This window comes from Ochlerotatus camptorhynchus, unplaced genomic scaffold, assembly GCF_037179485.1.
Source record: "Ochlerotatus camptorhynchus isolate MF236.1 unplaced genomic scaffold, CSIRO-AGI_Acam_v1.1 ptg000248l, whole genome shotgun sequence".
Lineage (NCBI taxonomy): Eukaryota > Metazoa > Arthropoda > Insecta > Diptera > Culicidae > Ochlerotatus > Ochlerotatus camptorhynchus.
In genome coordinates, this window is record NW_027040738.1 from 2,690,620 (window position 1) to 2,708,735 (window position 18,116).

The window sequence follows — 18,116 nt, forward strand, 5'->3', positions numbered from 1 at the left end:
TATTTTTGATATTGGAGCAAAATAGCATGCTTGATATTGATTTTATAAGCGCCTTTGATATTGCAAGACTATTCAAAACGTGTACAGTTGAAGCTGAGAGTTGAATCAACGCAAACATGTTTCCGTTGCACCTCGTTTTCTTAGAAAGAGAAGATATCATAATGCTATCTCGTTTTTCTCTTCACCGATGGCAGCCACGAAGCGACTGCTGCGAGCCGTTATGGAAGATTCAGTTGCGGTCGGGCGTAATGCAAAACTCATGAAACTCAATCTCACCACAGTTTGGTGAGATTTGCGGCTGGTGAGTTTTGTTAGCTTGAAATTCCGAGCTGCGATATCATAGCTTGCAATATCAACCGCAGTAGTTTGCTTGTTGATTTTTGTCTATGAAAATCAAGCGTGATCTTGTTCTTTAATGATTTTTGATTTTATGATATTTTTCCAAGACCTGTAAGCAGTTAGTTTTTATTTGCTAACCTGGTTAAAATGTCATATTTGATTATCGTAAAGATAAATCGTCCAGCTCAAACCTTTGTAGGGGTAAGAGGTGGGACTATAATCATCATCATCATCATCCTCAGAATTTACCTTAAAATCTGGTTAGAGTTCCTTTGTATTTCTTCAGCAAATTATATTTCAATTGCCATGGATTTCTCTAGAAGATGTTCTTGAATTATACCAATTTTCATCAAAATTCCCTGAAAAGTTCTTCCCCGTTAAATAATTTAAGAGCCTTGATAATTCTATAGGGAACAAAATTTTCAATATTTTTTTTTTAAATGTGGGATATTGGCAATTCGGAAAGTCCGAAAACTTCAGTATTTCTGTAAGTTCTAATCATATTTCTTTTCGAAATTTCGGTATTGTTTTCCAACGGAGATTTCTCAACTTCATCGCTAAAACACTGCAAAGCCTCTTCCATATTTGTTCCCCTGGAGAAAATCCCAGATTTTGTTAAGCAATTGTGGAGCATGATAATTTGTTGTCAACTATTTTGTTGGTAAATAAGAGTGGAAATTCGCCTTACCCTTCTGCCTTTGCAGTGCATTTCATAGAAAAATTACTGAGTGAAAACTCGTTGGATTCGCCCCTTTGGCATGTCGCTCATGGCCATTCTCGCCACCCCTACGTCCCTGCACTTGAATAAAAAGTGAATTGATAGTTGAAAAATACAACCATAACAAGGGTTTCATTTACTTTTTAACCTTTCCGAAAAATTCACATCACAGCGCTATAGAAACGCACGGAATTCGCGCCAGCTGTAACAACCCGGAACGTAATTATAGACAGTCACATAAAATACTTGCAGATGCAAAAAATCGCAAGTCTGACAACTGAAAAGTTGATGCAATAAATTTTGATATACTTGCACAAGTTCAATCGCATTGTGAGTCAAAGTCAAAATAAAACCGATGTCGGCAGTAAATTGTTAACTGATCCAAAAAACCTAGGTTTCCGATCAATCTTCTGTGTCGTTCGGTTTGCTGAAGCATGGAATGATACTGATTATTAAAATGAATCCTGCACGTGACGTTTTTCTGATTCTCGCTGCTAGGACCAGGAGAAAATGGAACGACATGTGACACCAAAGAATGCTAACCGTCATTACGGAGTGGAACCAGGCTAATTGAGCTGTATTCAGACGCGGAGGATCACTCCTACAGGCACATTGAAGGTCATTGCTAATCTCAAGCTAATTTGCATAAGTAAAGCTCATCTGAAAGAAACGAAGTAGGAACCACGGACAGTCAATCAAGCTCAAGTTCAAGCAGAAAACTTGGATTTGAATATAGATTCAATGCTTGTCGTACTCCAAACGGATCGAGAAGATCAATTCTTTTGCTGAATTTTCTCATTTTCAATACTGATGCCGATCTTCTCAAATGACAGTTCATTTCTTGCGTAAAATCTTGCCTCGCTTTTTAATAAACGTTATATACCTATAAATAGTGCTTAATGATGGATTATTCGGGTGGCTTTCTCAGTGTTGTTATTGAAACGATGGTAAACCTTCTATATAATTATCTTTAAAATGTTGTTTCGTACGTAAACGAATAAACTTTTACGATTCAAGCATTTGATTCATCAAACAATAATCGTTTCGACTTCCCCAATAACGCCTCTGATTGCCTGAAGCTTCCTTACGACCCTCTATCTTGTTGAGCCAAGATACGATAAACCAATCAAAACACTCATTCCATCCCAACAACAGACAGTGAATTCTTCAATAACCTCTATTTTCACTACCACCACATACTGCCTGTCAATCCGTATTGAAACCGACCCTAGCCTTGACCTTTCGGGGTGATAATCGATACACACAGGCAAAAACCCCGACAGTCCCCATACAAGAGCGCAAAGGACACAGCGCAGCAGCGCTGTGCACTCGCACGTGCACTCATCATTTAACCCCCCCGCCCCCTTAACAGCTATTGGACAGGTGGAACCAGTTTCGAAAAATAAAAAAAAAAAAGTCAAACATCCAAAGTGATCGAAAAAAGCATCCAAGCCACCACCGGTTGCGTCGTCATCAGCAACAATCGATGGAACTCCAATTGCAATAACAATGAAACACGACACGGTAGCGGAAAAAAAAGGTGCAAATTATTGAATACAATGCAATTATGACAGCGCGGTTGGAGAGGTTCGTTTTCTTTTTGGTTTTTGGTGGAATCGTATCTTAAGCCATGTGTTCGGGTTCGGGAGGTTCGTTTGCTCTTGCTCGCATTCACCCGCTCGCCCCTGCCTGTGGATGCGGATTAGGCACTTTTGTCTTTCAATTAGTAATGTAGTGTATGTCATGGGTTTTCTGTTTTCGGGTAGTCTTGGTTTTATTTACACTGTAAAAAACAATTGTCACTTAGAATCACTAATGGAACGCGATTAAGCAGCTTAAAGTTAGATTGATAATACATTTACACATGGTTACATTTATACAGAGAGCAGCCCTGGGCGCTCATCGATTTTTGGGAGTTAATCTCTCTTCGAATGTGAAATGCTCTTCAGTACGGTGCAACAAATTTTCGCTTGTATTCTCACTATCCGCATTAAGTACATCGGCGTCATTATCACTAGAATGGTACTACTACTACTACTACTAATAATCATCATCTAAGCCTAGCAGCGCCGCTAGGTAGCTATCGACTAACCGCTCTAGTGCACCAACGGAAGTGTAGTAGAGGAACACCCCTAGCGAAATCAATAGCAGTGCTATCGAAAGAGAGGAGTACGAAAAGATGTGGTGCTGTGTAGAATGGTTGGAACGTTGGTCGTGACGGTGTTGTTCCTGGTGATTGTTCATCATCATCCGACCAGTGTTGGTGTTGTTCTTGTTGGTGCATTCGGTGCTACTGCCGTCCATACCTCCGGCTGAGGTAGGGCCTACAGGTTTGGGAACGGTAGTTGGAATGGTGGTAGTAGGAGGCGGAATGGATGGACTAGTACTAGGGGAAGGTAATGGGACTGTGGATGGAATGAGGGAATCGGGACTGTCGGTATCAGATCCGGATGGGGATCCTTGGGCAAGATTACCATTTTCATCCTAATTCGAATGAAGAGAATAGATTTGCTTTGAATTTGCGACGGAATTCGCAAAACGTCACTTGGATGCAATCCTCATGTAAGACCGAAGCGACAGATATACCAATGTACATATTATGAGTTAAAAAAGCATGCGTTGTACTATGATCTATGAGATTGAAGTCCTCAGCGGCTAAAACAAAACCTGCAATGTACTCTACTCTATATCTACAAAGCACCTGTACATGAAAGTCTACAGAGATACCCTTCCGGGATGTCGGGATGTAAATATGGTGGTGGTGGTGGTGGTCTACTATTAAATAGTGATGATGATGGTTGGTTGGTATTTGTAGTGATGTGGATTCTAACGGAATGACAACCAGCTACTACTGGCCACTGGCGGCGGCAGCAGCAGCGACGAGCTGTCCGTGTGCGGGATGTTCTAGGAAGAATCGATCGAAACCGACCATCCGAGCGAATGGCGGCTGAAAGGCGAAATTGACGAGACAGACGGCGACCAGAAAGCGGCCGACGCACGCGATACTTACAATATTGCCAAACTTCTCGTAGCTGCGGCGTTTCTTCGCCCGTTTCGTTGTGTCGGCATGTGGGGAAGCCACTGTGAATAAACAGAACCTGCTTTAGAAACGAAATCAAAGTTATACAAATAGGCAAATTACTTGGACTAGATTCTGCGCCCAGCACCTTCCGGCTACGCTTGATGCGTTCCTCTTCGTTGGCGTGGTGGTAGTTGGATGACTTTCTCGCACCGGCACCACCGGGACCGGCAACAATGACCGGAACGGCGGCCGGTGCAGCTGCTGTTGCTGCTGCTGCGTTCATAGCGGCCATCCGGTTGGCCGCGAACCTTCGTAATTTGGAAAACTCTTCCATGCTGTCGATCTGTTGCTTCTGCTTGAACTCGGCGTAGTCCAGCTTCGGGTGCTTGACGTGCGGAATCTCTCCACGGAACACTTCGCATATCTGCTCCAGATAGTTGAGCCACAGCTTGGAATCGGCACCGGCCAGCGTTAGGGACTCCTGACCGGACATGATCCGTGGGATTCCTGCATTGGAGGAAGCAAGCAACGCTCAGTGTCCAATCGATTCGATCCCCGAAACGATTGGTTGGCTGTATGGTTTGGAAGGTGCAAATTTAGCCGAAGAATAGTAATTGCGCTGACGTTTCGACCCTGGTTTGGGGCCTTCTTTAGGACTATTAGAATTTTTTTTAGCTAAACAATCCGAAAGAAAGTTCCTAATCCAGACCAAAAAAAAAAACAACATTTGCAGTAATGCATCCCATATTGTGGCTAGAATTTCAAACAACTTTCCAGAAATTACTTCAAAAACTCATCCGAAAATGCTCCCTCTTATGACAAAAGAAAGCAATAGTGCTTGAGATCATCGTATAGAAAGTTATCACAATCTGAATCGATCGATCCTTTGTAATTCCTAAAGGAAAAATTGATGATATCTTCTTCTTCTTCACATTTCAAGTTTATCGCTTATCGCGTATTAGCATATTGCGTACTCTCAATTTCGTGTTCAAGATGCACTTCCACAGTTATTAATCAAGGACTTTCGATACCTGTACCATTTTTAAATTAGTATAATTGTATGGCAAATACAATCATACTCTATGCCAGTGTTAGGAAAATCATTCTCAAGTCTCATTCATTGAGCTTCTCTGAGAGAATACACTCACGTGCTACTATGGCAAGCAAAACTCATGCTTGAGATTTTCGTGCATATTTACGCACTCACACTCACAATACCGAAAAATCATTCCAGCTTAAAACTCAGAGAAACCGCTGAAACGTTAAATGATAGCATATTTATGCACGTTGTGCTTATTTTTCGTCCCCTGATGCAAAAATAATAGCTATAACAATGAATAGCTTCAACATATAAAGAAATGAATTTCTTACAGAAATTCCAGAATCTTAAAAATGTCTCATGTTTAAAGTATCTATAGTTAGATTTTTGTTCGTAGTCCTCAGTCTATAATTGTAACTTGAAGTCAGAACTTGGCGAAGTTCCAAAATCTTAGAAATTTTCGAATGCTAAGGACAGTGTTCACTCGACTGTCGACAGAAACAGGGCACTCTCGATGTGTGTCACGCGATCGTCTATTTACTCGGCAGCAACCATTGTGTGGTTCTCCTCATTGCTCTTCATCAGCAGTTCTTTCAGTCGATGCGTCGTCGACTTTGGAAAGCAACCGTTTCGTGATGAATGTGTGAGTGCTGACCACGTTTTGCGTCCATTGCTGCAATGGAAGCGCTCTGACTCCTGTTGGCTATACTGCCATACAATGAAACCACTGGAAGCGGCTTATTGGATAGCGGAAGATAGAGTGTTTATTGTGTTGTACCTTTTGACTGTAGTTTTAAGATGTATTGTATAGTGAACAAGAATCCTCGGCTCTGTAAAGTTAACTCAATTGAGCCTTATAAAATAAATTTATATAAAAAAAAAAGAATTCTAAGGCTTTCAGTTTTTTTTCAAAATCCGCAAATTACGAAGTCTTGAAATCTTTTAAAACTACATATATTTAGAATAAAAGCAATATTCAACTTCTAAACCTACACACTATTTAGAGCCCCAGGATAGCACAACATTTTCAAAGTCTCATAACCTTGAAAATTTTACACTAAAGAATCACTGTCCCGGAATTTTAAAAATGTTTAATTTTTAAAATCTTGATAGTTTGAATATGATTTTTCCTAGTTAAATTTTAAATTCAGAAACTTTTAAACATTGCTGTTCAATATTGAAAAAATCTAAGCCTTAATTTTTGTATGTTCCAGAATCATAGAACTTTCTAGTATTTTATGCAGTACTTTGAAAAAAATTGTCAGCTCCAGAGATTTTTTTAGGTCCTAAAAATGTTTCTATTCCACAGAATCTTGCATTTTCTTCTTCTTTGAGTCTAAACTTCATAAATGTTAACTCCAGAAAACATGAAAATTCGGTAAATAACTGAAAAAGTAGCTAATTAAAGGTCCCAAAACTTTATAAAAGTACTCAGTATTGCTCGATTTGTTCTTATCTGAGGAAATCTAGAGCCTTTGGAGATTCTCAGTTTTCAAAATGCAAATCGTTTACAAATGGCCAATCTACAGTTAATGCTGAAATTCACTATTTGGCCAGAAACTGCTCAGCTACTACATATCAGCGCAATCGATTTCATCCCTCTAAAATGTGCACCCCCAAACCATACAGCACCACCGCCGACCCGTCGTCCCAAACTCACCTAGATGATCTTCGAAGATGGAAATGGCCAGCTCGTTGCACTCGTCCGGCGCACACCCATCCAGTTCCTCCAGGTTCACCAAATCCGGCCGATATCGGTTGATCAGAGTGCACAGCACTCGGCCGTTGGTGAAGCACTGGGAGGCATCCGTCAGCTCTTGCACGAAATCGTTTCCCTTGAGCTGTGACTTGACCCACCGCAGCAGCACGGTACCCAACGGTACCGTATCGTTGGTTCGTCGCTTGCGCTTGGTGATGGTAACTTCCGGTCCGGCTGTGAGCGAGTTCGTATCCAGGAACATTTGATCTAACAGTGCCGGGTCGTCCGTATCCAGTAGGTGCTTCACCTGGATCATGTTCACAGACGATTTATTCAGGTTGGGATACCGAGTGGACGGATCCAACGTGTACGCTCCGATGTCCCGGTGTAGATTCTCCGGAGTTGTTTGTGCGAGCAGTCGGTAGATGGATTCCCGCTGCGCAAGCACCGCCAGAAGGCTGTTCTTCGGATTGGAAAACAGTTTTATCGCGTAAGCGGCGTCCATACTGGACAGGAACCCTCTAGCACAGCCAGATCCGGTGGGCCAGAACGGTTCCAGTAGACTGTCACCCACGAGGCAGGAAAGTAACCGGTAGTTCTTGCGGACTGTAATTTTACACGAATTGTCTGCTGCGAACATCGATGTAAAGTCGAACATCGCCACGTCCGGTTTGCCGTAGTGGTTGACGGCGAACTCCAGGTTCGGCATTTGATATTTGGTGGAAAAATTCGCTGCTTCCCGGGCATAGTCCAGCAGTTTGGCGGTATCTACATTCGCAGACGATAGCAGTTCAGCCGGATCGCCGTAGTCCTGAATTATCACACCTTTATCCAGAAGGCTGTGCTTTTTGGCCGTCATTACGAAGTAATGCGTTTCGTCTTTGTAGTAGACTATGTTCTCCAAATCGATACCGGTCGTTTGGTATAGCTCCTTGAAGAACGACTGATTGAAGATGAACGCTACGCCACTGATTTCTTCGACCTTGGCTTCCGCTTCGGTTTTCTTGTTGATGAAGTTGGCAGTTATGGCAATGGCGAGCTTTCCGCGGAATTCCTTCCGTTTGAAACCTTCGAGCGTGTTTCGTTTACCGTCGGCACCGATCAGTACGTCAAACTCGTAGTGCGATACGGCGTGGTCCTCCGGGGAGACGGCCGCTCGCCAACCGCAGCCATCTTTGGGTTCGAGCTCACGCTCGAAGGACAATCCTTCGTGCACTTCGACACCCAACAGCAGGGCCACCTTCAGCAGGATGCACTGCAACTGCCGGATCGAGATGTGATCGATCGAGCCGGCACAGAACTTACCGTAGAATTTTTTCGCTCCGAGCGCCTTGAGATCGGTGATCAGAAATGGCCACAGATGTAGTACGTTATTCCTAGAAATCCTATCACGTTTTTCTACCACAACCTGCACGATAGTACCGGCACACACGATGGACAAAAGTTACTCAGTCAATTGTAAGATCTTCAATTTGAGATAAGGGGGGAAAGGAGCGGGGTACTTACCACTTTAGCACCGAGCAGTTGTGCTTCGATTGCCGAACGCAGACCGCAGGGTCCTGCGCCGATGACTAGTACACGGGTGCCGCTGGCGGCAGTGCCTTTGTTGTAGACCCGGTGGGAGGCACGGGCGTCGAACTTTTTCCACAAGGCCTGCGCCTTCCAATTGCGAATTTTCGCTTTGAACTTTGGATAGAACTCGTTCAGAGGGCCCGGCCTCAGACCGAGGATATCACACATGTTTCTGTATAGGCCGAGCACCTGGCGCATGGTGGTCGCGGCGCAGAAATGGTCGAACATTTCCGCCACCAGCGCGGCCGCCTCGTGTTCGCTGATTGTGGGATTCATTCTGGAATTGAAGAAAAAGGGAAACATTGTAGACATGGTTGTGAACGTTGAAGCATGAAACGTAGATTGATTTGCATCAATTCTTTGGCTCATTGTAGAATAGGAAGTAAAACCCTGACAGTAGTGATTGGGCTTAATAGCTATCCGCATACTTCTTCTTAACGGCATTCGATCAAGGCTTAAAATCCGTAACGAGATGGATTACCCTTATCGTATGTAAGCGTGCCATTTCCTCCTCTTCGACAGATGAATCATCGTATACAACAAAGACTATATATATGTTCCTTAGTTATAAATCTGTAGGATTCAATGTCACTGATTTATTAACACAAAGCCTAACAACTTTGTCACTCCACTGAACTCTCAATCCCACACCCGACAATTTCTCCACCAAACCTCACAACTTTCCTCAACGCTAGTAAGCCACAGTGATCCACTCCATCTACGATCGGATCCTACGCTGTCGTGTGCCGGAGACTCCGTGTCTCCTCTGTTACCGGAATATAGCGACCAGCAGAATTCTCAAACGACCGACCGACACACCCGACTAATAAACGCCGTCAACGCGAAAACAATTAACACCCACTCACGCGAACTCGTCAACTGCAACTGAACCGCGGAACCGTGGCACCAGCGAGAATCATTCACTACCAAACAAAAACACGTTCACTTTCGATAGAGATATGAAAATCACACCCCGCAATCGTCAGAAGAAGAAGAAAGAAGCAACCCACGACGGCAACCCGTTGAGTTCGTTGACGAAATTCTTGTCTCCCACCAAGGTCTCTCGATGGCACCCCTCGGACCGGTACCACCCTCGTCGCATAGCGCGAGGAAACCAAACTTCGTAGGAAGCCAATTCGCACCAAAGCGATCATATTGACCTTAGATGGTCAAAACAACGCTTCACTTAATTGCCACTACCAACATCATCCATTGATTGCTCCAACGGTGGTGGTGGTGGTGGTGGACAAACACGAAAGGCCTTTTCCTCTTGGTTGATTCATTGTTGCCTGGTTCGAAATCTACGCGGTGTGCAATATACCACCAACCAACCACAAAGACACACACACACAGACATGCGACATTGTCGTCTAGTAAACGGTAGATATAGCGAAATCATAAAAATTCAAATCTTATCTCAAGAGCGCCCGTCGCCAGTGTCGCGTGCACACGACAGGCTCAATGAAACTTCCTTTTGACCATATTTAGCAAAAGCTGTCAATTGGCATCATTATCGGGGTGGAGAGACATGGTGCCTACATTCTGAGAATAGCAGTACGGAAGTGTACCATCCCATGCTTATGAGCGAAGCCATGCTTAACGGTTAGGCTTAAGGTTGTGAGGATTCCAGGTAGTTGCGGATAGGGTTACCAATCGGTTTAGGAATTAAATTTTCCAAGAAATTTTAAAACTTTTCTGGTGCATATCGGTCTATAAGTATAATATCACTTGAAAAACAAATTATCGCTCAGTTCGACGGAATCGGAAAGGTATGTATTTGTGTGTACGTGGTAATCATTGACTTTCCTCAGAGAAAGTCGAATCAATTTGATGACAACCAGTTTAATTTGGCATATATTTGACTCGCATAGACTGATACTGAATTGTATCTAGATTGGACATTTGGTTCCGTAGATATGGTCTAAAAGTGAAACTCTTACCTTGTATGAGAATGGCACATGCTTCTTTTTTTTTCTCGCATTTCAAGCTTATCGCTTATCGCGTATTAGCTTATTGCGTGCTCTCAGCTTAGTGTTCTAGATGCAGTACAGTTATTAATTGAGAACTTTCGATGCCTGTACCATTTTTGCATTAGTATAATTGTGTGGCAAGTACAAGCATACTCTATGCCCAGGGAAGTCGAGACATTTTCGAACCCGAAAAATTCCTAGATCTGGTCTTGCTTTGTAGCTGCGCCTTTACCAATTGAGCACATACAGAGCTGGTAGATGTCATAGATCTTATCTTATAGGGGAAAAATGTCACGACATTTTTCTCTCACAGGATTTCATGATCATTTTTTTTTTTATCTTCAAATGGGGATTAATCTGAGATTATTTCTATTTTTCCATTCTCCCCTTCTAATAGAAAACTGCAAGAAATTTTGCCATTCTCACTGTCCCTTCCTCTTTCATAACCTGGTCACGGTGTTTTACCCCATATTATTTAGCCAAAACGAATCATCGAATCTCGTTTGGTCAAATTGTTGTTCAGAAACTCCCACCTACCGTCCTCAATGTCTTGTCCATCTGCTCAACTTTACCTAAGATGGAAACCTTCTATCTAGTCGAGATGTTAAGTTAATGCAAACAATGAAAAATAATTCACACTAACGCCGCCTGGTGAGTGAAGTCTGAGCTGAACTCTCTTCCATAATATAGGTATTGTCCATCTGAACATCTTTGCCCAAGTCGGGAACCTTCTATCTAGTCTAGATGTTAAGTTAGGGCACAAACAGTGAAAAATTATTGTCCCACTAGCGCCACCTGGTGAGTTAATTCTGAGATGAACTCTTTACTATAGGTCTTGTTCATCTGAACAACTTTGCCGAAGACGGGAACCTTCTATCTAGTCAAGATGTTAAGTTAGGGCAAGCAGTTCAAAATTAATGTCATACTAGAGCCGCCTTGGGAGTAAATTCTGAACTAAACTCTTTACTTTAGGATAAATCTTACCCATCTGAACAACTTTGCTGAAGATGGGAACCATCTATATGAGCAGGATCTGTAGATAGTGTTATATGATGTGTATGGCGCAACTTGATCACTTCAGCATTATCTATTAAGTATATTCGGTCATACACTATCCATAGTTTTGAAGAACTTGTATTCTTGAATATCTTTGCAGCAGAATAAGGTCACATCCTATTTGAATGGGATCTCGTGATGTAAACATCTCTAACATCAAAATATGCCACTTCATAGGAATATTTTTAAAATGACCTCTCATCTTAAAATAAACTTTGATAATGTAAACTAAAAGTACAAACTAAATTTAACCAAATTTACCTAACAACACATTAGAAATTTCAAAAATCCGTTGAACCTTCGCTGAGATATGACAATATGAATTTGGATTCAAATTGACCCCTAAGGTACAGACAACGTAAGTTTTTTTTTGCACAGACGAAGTGTTAAAATTCGATTCCCTTGGTATTTTCACAATGCCTGGAATATCCTTCACAATCGTCTTGTAATTGCAGGGTGTCGACTTAATGACGAAACATAAATACCCTGATTTTCCAGTCGTTTTCCCAAAAACAAATTCCAGACAGGGCTAGTGTGATAGAAATAAACGAAATCAAAAAATGAGTGAAGCTAACTGATTAAAGCTTCATGCGTGAATCTACCGTTTTGGTACCATACTTTACTGGAAAATTATTCACCCGATTGAAGCGATTTGGACGGGGAGAGTGGAAATACCAACTCCCTGTCAGGCATGCCAAATCATTTGCATTCATTTCATACATTCATTTACATTCATTTGCCTCTAACTTTTTTCATCAACAGCATTCCGCAAAATGATGTATAGAGCTTTTGTAGGTTTTGGTATAAGCTACAATGCTCATGCTTTTGCTCATAACTCAAAACTGTATCTCTTATGCATCACGAACTAGAGCGGGCAGAACTTGCTACTGTATTTCACAGTTCATTTTGCGGAATGCTGTTGAAGAAAAAAGTTAGAGGCAAATGAATGTAAATGAATGCACGAAATGAATGCAAATGATTTTCCATGCCTGCTCCCTGTTGGTAACATTTCGTGGATAAAGGATGGGCTCTTCTCCCCATTCGTTGGGGCATCTTCCTGTTTGGGGGCTTGTCTTTTTGACCAATTGTGCGATCATGTCGCTGGAAGGAGATTCTTTACTGTCCCGTCGATGCGTATAACTTTGCTCATCGATCCACCCGTTTTTTGCCCTTCATAAAGCGACATGTTGAGGACAATCAGAGGTTATTAAGTTTGATCAAGACAAACAGAGAAGAGAGCCCACTGCTATCGGACTTAGTTTCCGTGCTACAATTGGTGGTAGACCACTGCATACTTTACTGGAAATTTATTGCTTTATGGTTTAATTATTAGACTCATCATCCATAATAGGCACAATTTTAGAGTTTTGAACGTTCCAATATGTGGCTCCTATAATAGAGAAAAACCCTTGTTTTCTTTACATTCTACGATCTCTAATCAACAATCAAGATTAGATTAAAAAAAAAACAAAAAAATAAGTGATTTAAAAAAACTAACAACTTTATCAAACTCGAGATCTTTTACATTTAAATGCAAACGAATATTAAAAATTTGTACTAATGCGTTATCCATTTTTTTAAAGTCCTACAACTCACGTTTTGGTTTTGGTTTAGGAAGCTGAATAATTTTAATTTTTTTATGCCCGGATTTTTTTTTAACAAATACGTGATCTCGATTCATCACATTTTATTTTATTTTTTTTTCAAAACCCCAGGATATTAAAAGTTACATCATAGGTGTCTTAGTCTAGAATCTTGAAAATGTTTCTTAGTTTAACAGGGTGTCGACTCAATGAAGAAAACTAAATTCCCTGATATTTCCTGACTTTCCAGTAAATTCCACAATAATTCCAGGTACAGTTCCAACCCGTTTTTGGCAATCCCATCGGCTATTGCTTTCCTCAGTACTATACTAGTGCCTTCTGGACATTTTTTTCATGAAATACCACATGGACCTCTAACCGATGAAGATTGATCCTATGCAATTTCAAATTGAATAAAGCGTTCGATACATTCTATAGAATACAAATAAGACATAAATCGCGTCTTGCCAAAACCAGGAAGGCAGCGCCTTTAGAAAAATACACACATTTTAAACGTGGAAAACGCCAGGTAATCAGTTCAAGCAGTAACCGGGATGTTACGGATGTGTGAAGGAAACTGCAACCATCTCGATATAAATCTACTTTCCTGGATCTTGAATTTGACTCTGGGACACGTTCGAAGTATTCACAATTTGTCTATGAAAATTCTCTCAAAACTTAACATAAAATCCTGTTTGATTGTTCTTAAGCATTTTCTTTAGAATCATTTCCATTCACAGAGTTCTTTTCAGAATTCGCCACATTTTTTTTAATTCTCTCTTGAAATTCAACCTTTGAATTTTAAACTCTTTCAATGAAGCTTAATTTTTTTTAATTCGCTTTAATTCTCGGAATTCCCCGCAGTATTCCCATGAAATTCACCGCAGGATTCTTGACCACCACTTGAAAAGGGTCTTTTAGCTTTTGAGAACAAAACTTGTAATCCCCTTTTTTTCTGCCAACACCATCAGGCAGGGGAAAATCTCCCGTCGAAAATTGTCTTCAAATGTTGTTCAGTATTATCTTGGGGTTCTCCTCTAAATTCATCTGCAAATTGCTTGGAACTCACTTTAAAATAATCTAAAAATTCTTTTCGAAATGCGCATGAAATTATCCACAAAATTTTCCTTGGAACTATACAATTGAGTATGTTCAGAGTAAAAATTTAAGCACTTCTCTAGAAAATTCCATGACGATTGTGAAGAGGACTCCAGGATTCGTAAACAATACCAAGGGAATTGAATTTGGACAACTCCCTTGGTATTTTTTACGAATACTGGAGTCCTCTTCACAATCGTCATGGTATTTTCTAGAGAAGTGCTTAAATTTTTACTCTGAACTCACTCAATTGTCATCAGAGTTCAAGTTGAAACTCTCGTAGAGATTTTCATAAATCTCTCTAAAAATTTTCTCTGAAATATATAGCTTGGTGTTATTTCTAGAATTCATTCTAAAATTCGTTCAAATTTATTTTGGGAAAAAAAACTAAAATTCTCTTAACAGTTCTTCAAAGTGATTGTAGCCTGAAAATTTAGTTGATTCCACGACGGTTTCCCGGATCACTGGTCACCCCATGTTCGAAAATCTTTAAAATTGCTCCAAGCTTGAGGTATTGCTACGCCTGAAATCTTTTTAATATGTCAAAACCCGTGATTGTTACTTTTTTAAATCCAAGATCTTGATTCGAGAGTTTGTTTTACTATGAGCCTTGAATTGTTATTTCAATTCCAAGATTTTAATATATTTTATTTATTTCAAACTAGGTTTTTGTTAAACAAAAACTAAATTCAAAATTAAAAATAATTCCAAAACCGCAAATTTTTCTGGTTTAGAATATTAAAAATAAATGTAAGTCCAGTCGAAACTCAAATGATTCAGAATCTTGTTTTTTTAAGCCTTGGATTTTGATAAAAAGCCAAGTCTGCAATCTTCAAAATTTTCGTATGTACGATGAAACTGAAATAAGTCCCAGAACCTTAAAGAAATGGTCCATGTCTTGGATTAAAAAAAAAAAAAATGCTAGTCCTACAACTTTTCTCTCGATTTAAATAGTTCAAGTCTAAGCCTTCTAAAATATATATCTTTGTTTCACTTTCCTACACGATTGTTGATATCATGATTATTTTTAATGCAGTTATGAATAAGGATTAAGAAAGGGGGGCGACCCCGGTGTAGTGGTTAACATCCATACCGCTCACGCTAAAGTCACGCGATCAAATCTCACCCCAGGACAAGTCACAAATGATCCAATAACACTCTTGTTAAAGGATTAAGAAATATTTCCCTGAATATTAAGAAAATTCGAAAACGTCGTAAATGAAATTTCCTGATATTCCTAGATTTTACAGGTTTTCACAGGTAGTCCACCCTGAATTTTCCACAGAGCTACTTAAAAATTCTACTCTGTACTCACAAAATTGACTTGGAGTTAAAGTCAAACGCTCTTAGAGTTCTTTCCTAAACTCCCTTCTCAAAAGTTCCTTTCAAACAGAAATTATAAAAATTCTCTTATATTGTGGAAGTTACAGTTCTATTATAGCTCTTTAAAAAAAACTATATGCTAAAAATCTAGTTCCGGCCAGGAATATTTAAATTTTGAATGACCTAAGATCTTTTTTTTAAAGATGATGTCAAGAGCAAATTTTCATTATGTCGTAAGTAACATTCGCACCAATCCGAGAAAAATAAAGTTTTGTTTTGATGACCGAAAAGTTATTCCTATTTCCAAGTAAACACATATAATCTCATAGTGATAGCAATGTTTAAATATATTTAGCAGGGTTTTAATCATACAAATGCAAATCGCTAGCTTTCATGCTAAAAAATACTGGTTTTTGAGTCAAAAGTTATTATACGTCGTTTGGTGGCCCCTATTGTTACTTAAGTCAAAGTGTATTTACCAGGATATTCGGGAGAATTATCAATTACGTCTCCTTACTTGCAGCCCCCTTTCATCATTTTAGGACCACCGAAATCATCTTAGCAACAAACAGTTCGATTTATTCACTTTAATAATGAGAAACCGAAACGACGAACGTACACTTTTCACGGGTTTCTCAGCGCTGTTACTTAAGTCAAACGGCATCTCCATAGAAATTGGGTGACTTAAATAACATCGAAAACTATTTTGATCGGAAGGTGATTACGTCAAAAAGCAATTTGACTGGTAAATTAAATTTAAAGTGGGATTTGATCCTATATTCGGACAGTATATAGTGTAATAGCAGGAGAATCGATTGACACTGATAGCTCGACTTTGTTTACCTTTGTTACATTCGACGTAATGAAAATTTGCTCTTGATGTACATTTTTTCCCGATTTTCAACTACACTGTAGTCGCTTTTTACGCGGGTGATAAAAAAAACCGCGTAAATTCCGGAATCCGCGTAAAAAAATCGTGTAAAAAAACCGCGTCAAAAGCGACTTCAGTGTATAACGATAAACCACGTAAATTCTGAAATCCGCGTAAAAAAACACCGCGTAAATTCCGAAATCCACATTAAAAAAAAACCGTGTAAAAAAACCGCGCAAAAAGCGACTCCAGTGTAAATTCACGGCTTTTTCCCGGTTTCCCGGTTGAGGGTGACCCCTGATGTCTTCAGTTGATCATTTTTTGAACTCGAAAGAACTGCTTATGTTTTAAAGAAGGAGATTTTTTTATAGTTCGCTTACTTGTACAGGCTCATTCACAGTAGCTTTACGGAGCCGAAATCTTAAATCAGTAGAACTTAAAACTAAAACTAGTAGAGCGGGCGCCGATTATTCGCGGCTTGCTCGAGGTTAGGGGTAACAATTGATAAGCAGGAAGATGACGGGCTATGGACTGAGCACACAAGGTTTGGGGAGGTGGTGGTGTTTGATTAAGTGCTCAGGATCTCAAACTAAGAAGAAGTGGATAACTCAGATCTGGCACACGGTGTAAGTAGGAGCTATCTGCTATGAAAAATCATAGGCTAGAAATTCCCCAGCTGAAAATGTTCCTATGGGTCATTCCAGCTCAAGTGGGTATACCACCTGTGGTCGATGTCACCGATTTGAGCCAAACTTGGCCAAAACGCTTATTTTGGCATTCTGAACAAACGCCTTGTTTGATTTTGCTCTAAAGTGCCTAGATCGTTCTGGGCCTGTATTTTCGAGATTTAATAAGCTATTCGTGATCTTATAACGTCAATTTGAAGGTTTTTTAATGTTGATTCTTATAAATGTACAAACATTTTGTTTTTGTTACAGTAACTACAGTAAACTGTCTGATTACCGGCAGGTATTAAAGTTGTCAAAAATGGCCTATTTCCTCAAAATTAAACTAACCATTCTCTTGGAGTTGCCCTATACATGCCTAGATATGCTGCTCAGAATTCCCTAAGATATTCAGTTCTCAAAAATGATAACAGGAATAGCCTTGAAACTATCTTAAGTATTCATTTGAAATTTACCTCAAAGCTTCGGTGGAAATTTCTTGATAATTTTTGATACTATGCTTTTATACTCTTTATAATTCCTCAGAATGTTCATTGAATTTTAAAAAGCATTACTTTTGGATTCTTCTTCGTGTCTTGAAATTCTACTCACAACAAGGTACTTGTGAGTAGAATTTCAAGACACGAAGAAGAATCCTTCCTTACAAATTCCTTAAAATTCTCGAAAAAATACTTTGCAATTTCAATCAGAACTCTCTTGTAATTCTCTCTAAGATAACCTTAGAATCCTAAGAATTCAGTTGAAAATTTCTTTTGAACCCTACTCAGGATTTCCTGGGGATTCTACTCAAAACTATCAAAGGATTATCCTTACGTTTCACTTCTTCTCTTGAAATTATCCAGTTCCTTGGAAATTCTTGTAAATAGAGTCCAAAAATCTGAGGTTTAGAAAAATTTTAAATTTTCGACGTCTTGATTCTTGAAAATTGCAAGGATTGGTTTCGAAATCTATTGCTTTAGCTTCAAAAACTGTGCGGAGGGGTGAATTCGAATAAGTGTTTATATTCTATTGTTATTGAATTGTATTTATGACTTTCGGCTCCATAGAGTTTAATTAAGACACATCAGCCCTATCAAATAACCGAAGTGAAAAAAAAAAATGCAAAGACAGACGCTTTAAGAGAGGTCAACTTCGAAGGTC

The 18,116-nt window shown here is 39.9% G+C and overlaps 1 protein-coding gene across 7 annotated transcripts in view; it reads right to left on the minus strand.

Annotated features, from left to right (window-relative positions):
* The window catches only part of Mical (Molecule interacting with CasL), a 203,680-nt gene that overhangs the window by 79,658 nt on the left and 105,906 nt on the right, over window positions 1–18,116 (minus strand). For 6 of the 7 annotated variants that reach the window (XM_065226303.1, XM_065226301.1, XM_065226306.1 and 3 more), the window contains 4 exons: window positions 8,324–8,666; window positions 6,779–8,225; window positions 4,200–4,586; window positions 4,068–4,138 (listed from right to left, as the gene is read on the minus strand). In XM_065226303.1, the coding sequence (XP_065082375.1) occupies window positions 4,068–4,138; window positions 4,200–4,586; window positions 6,779–8,225; window positions 8,324–8,665 (2,247 nt within the window). In that variant the 5' untranslated portion in view covers window position 8,666. Of the gene's footprint in view, window positions 1–2,805; window positions 3,542–4,067; window positions 4,139–4,199; window positions 4,587–6,778; window positions 8,226–8,323; window positions 8,667–18,116 lie in introns of those variants that run through there. The other variant, XM_065226307.1, reaches the window with a different exon arrangement.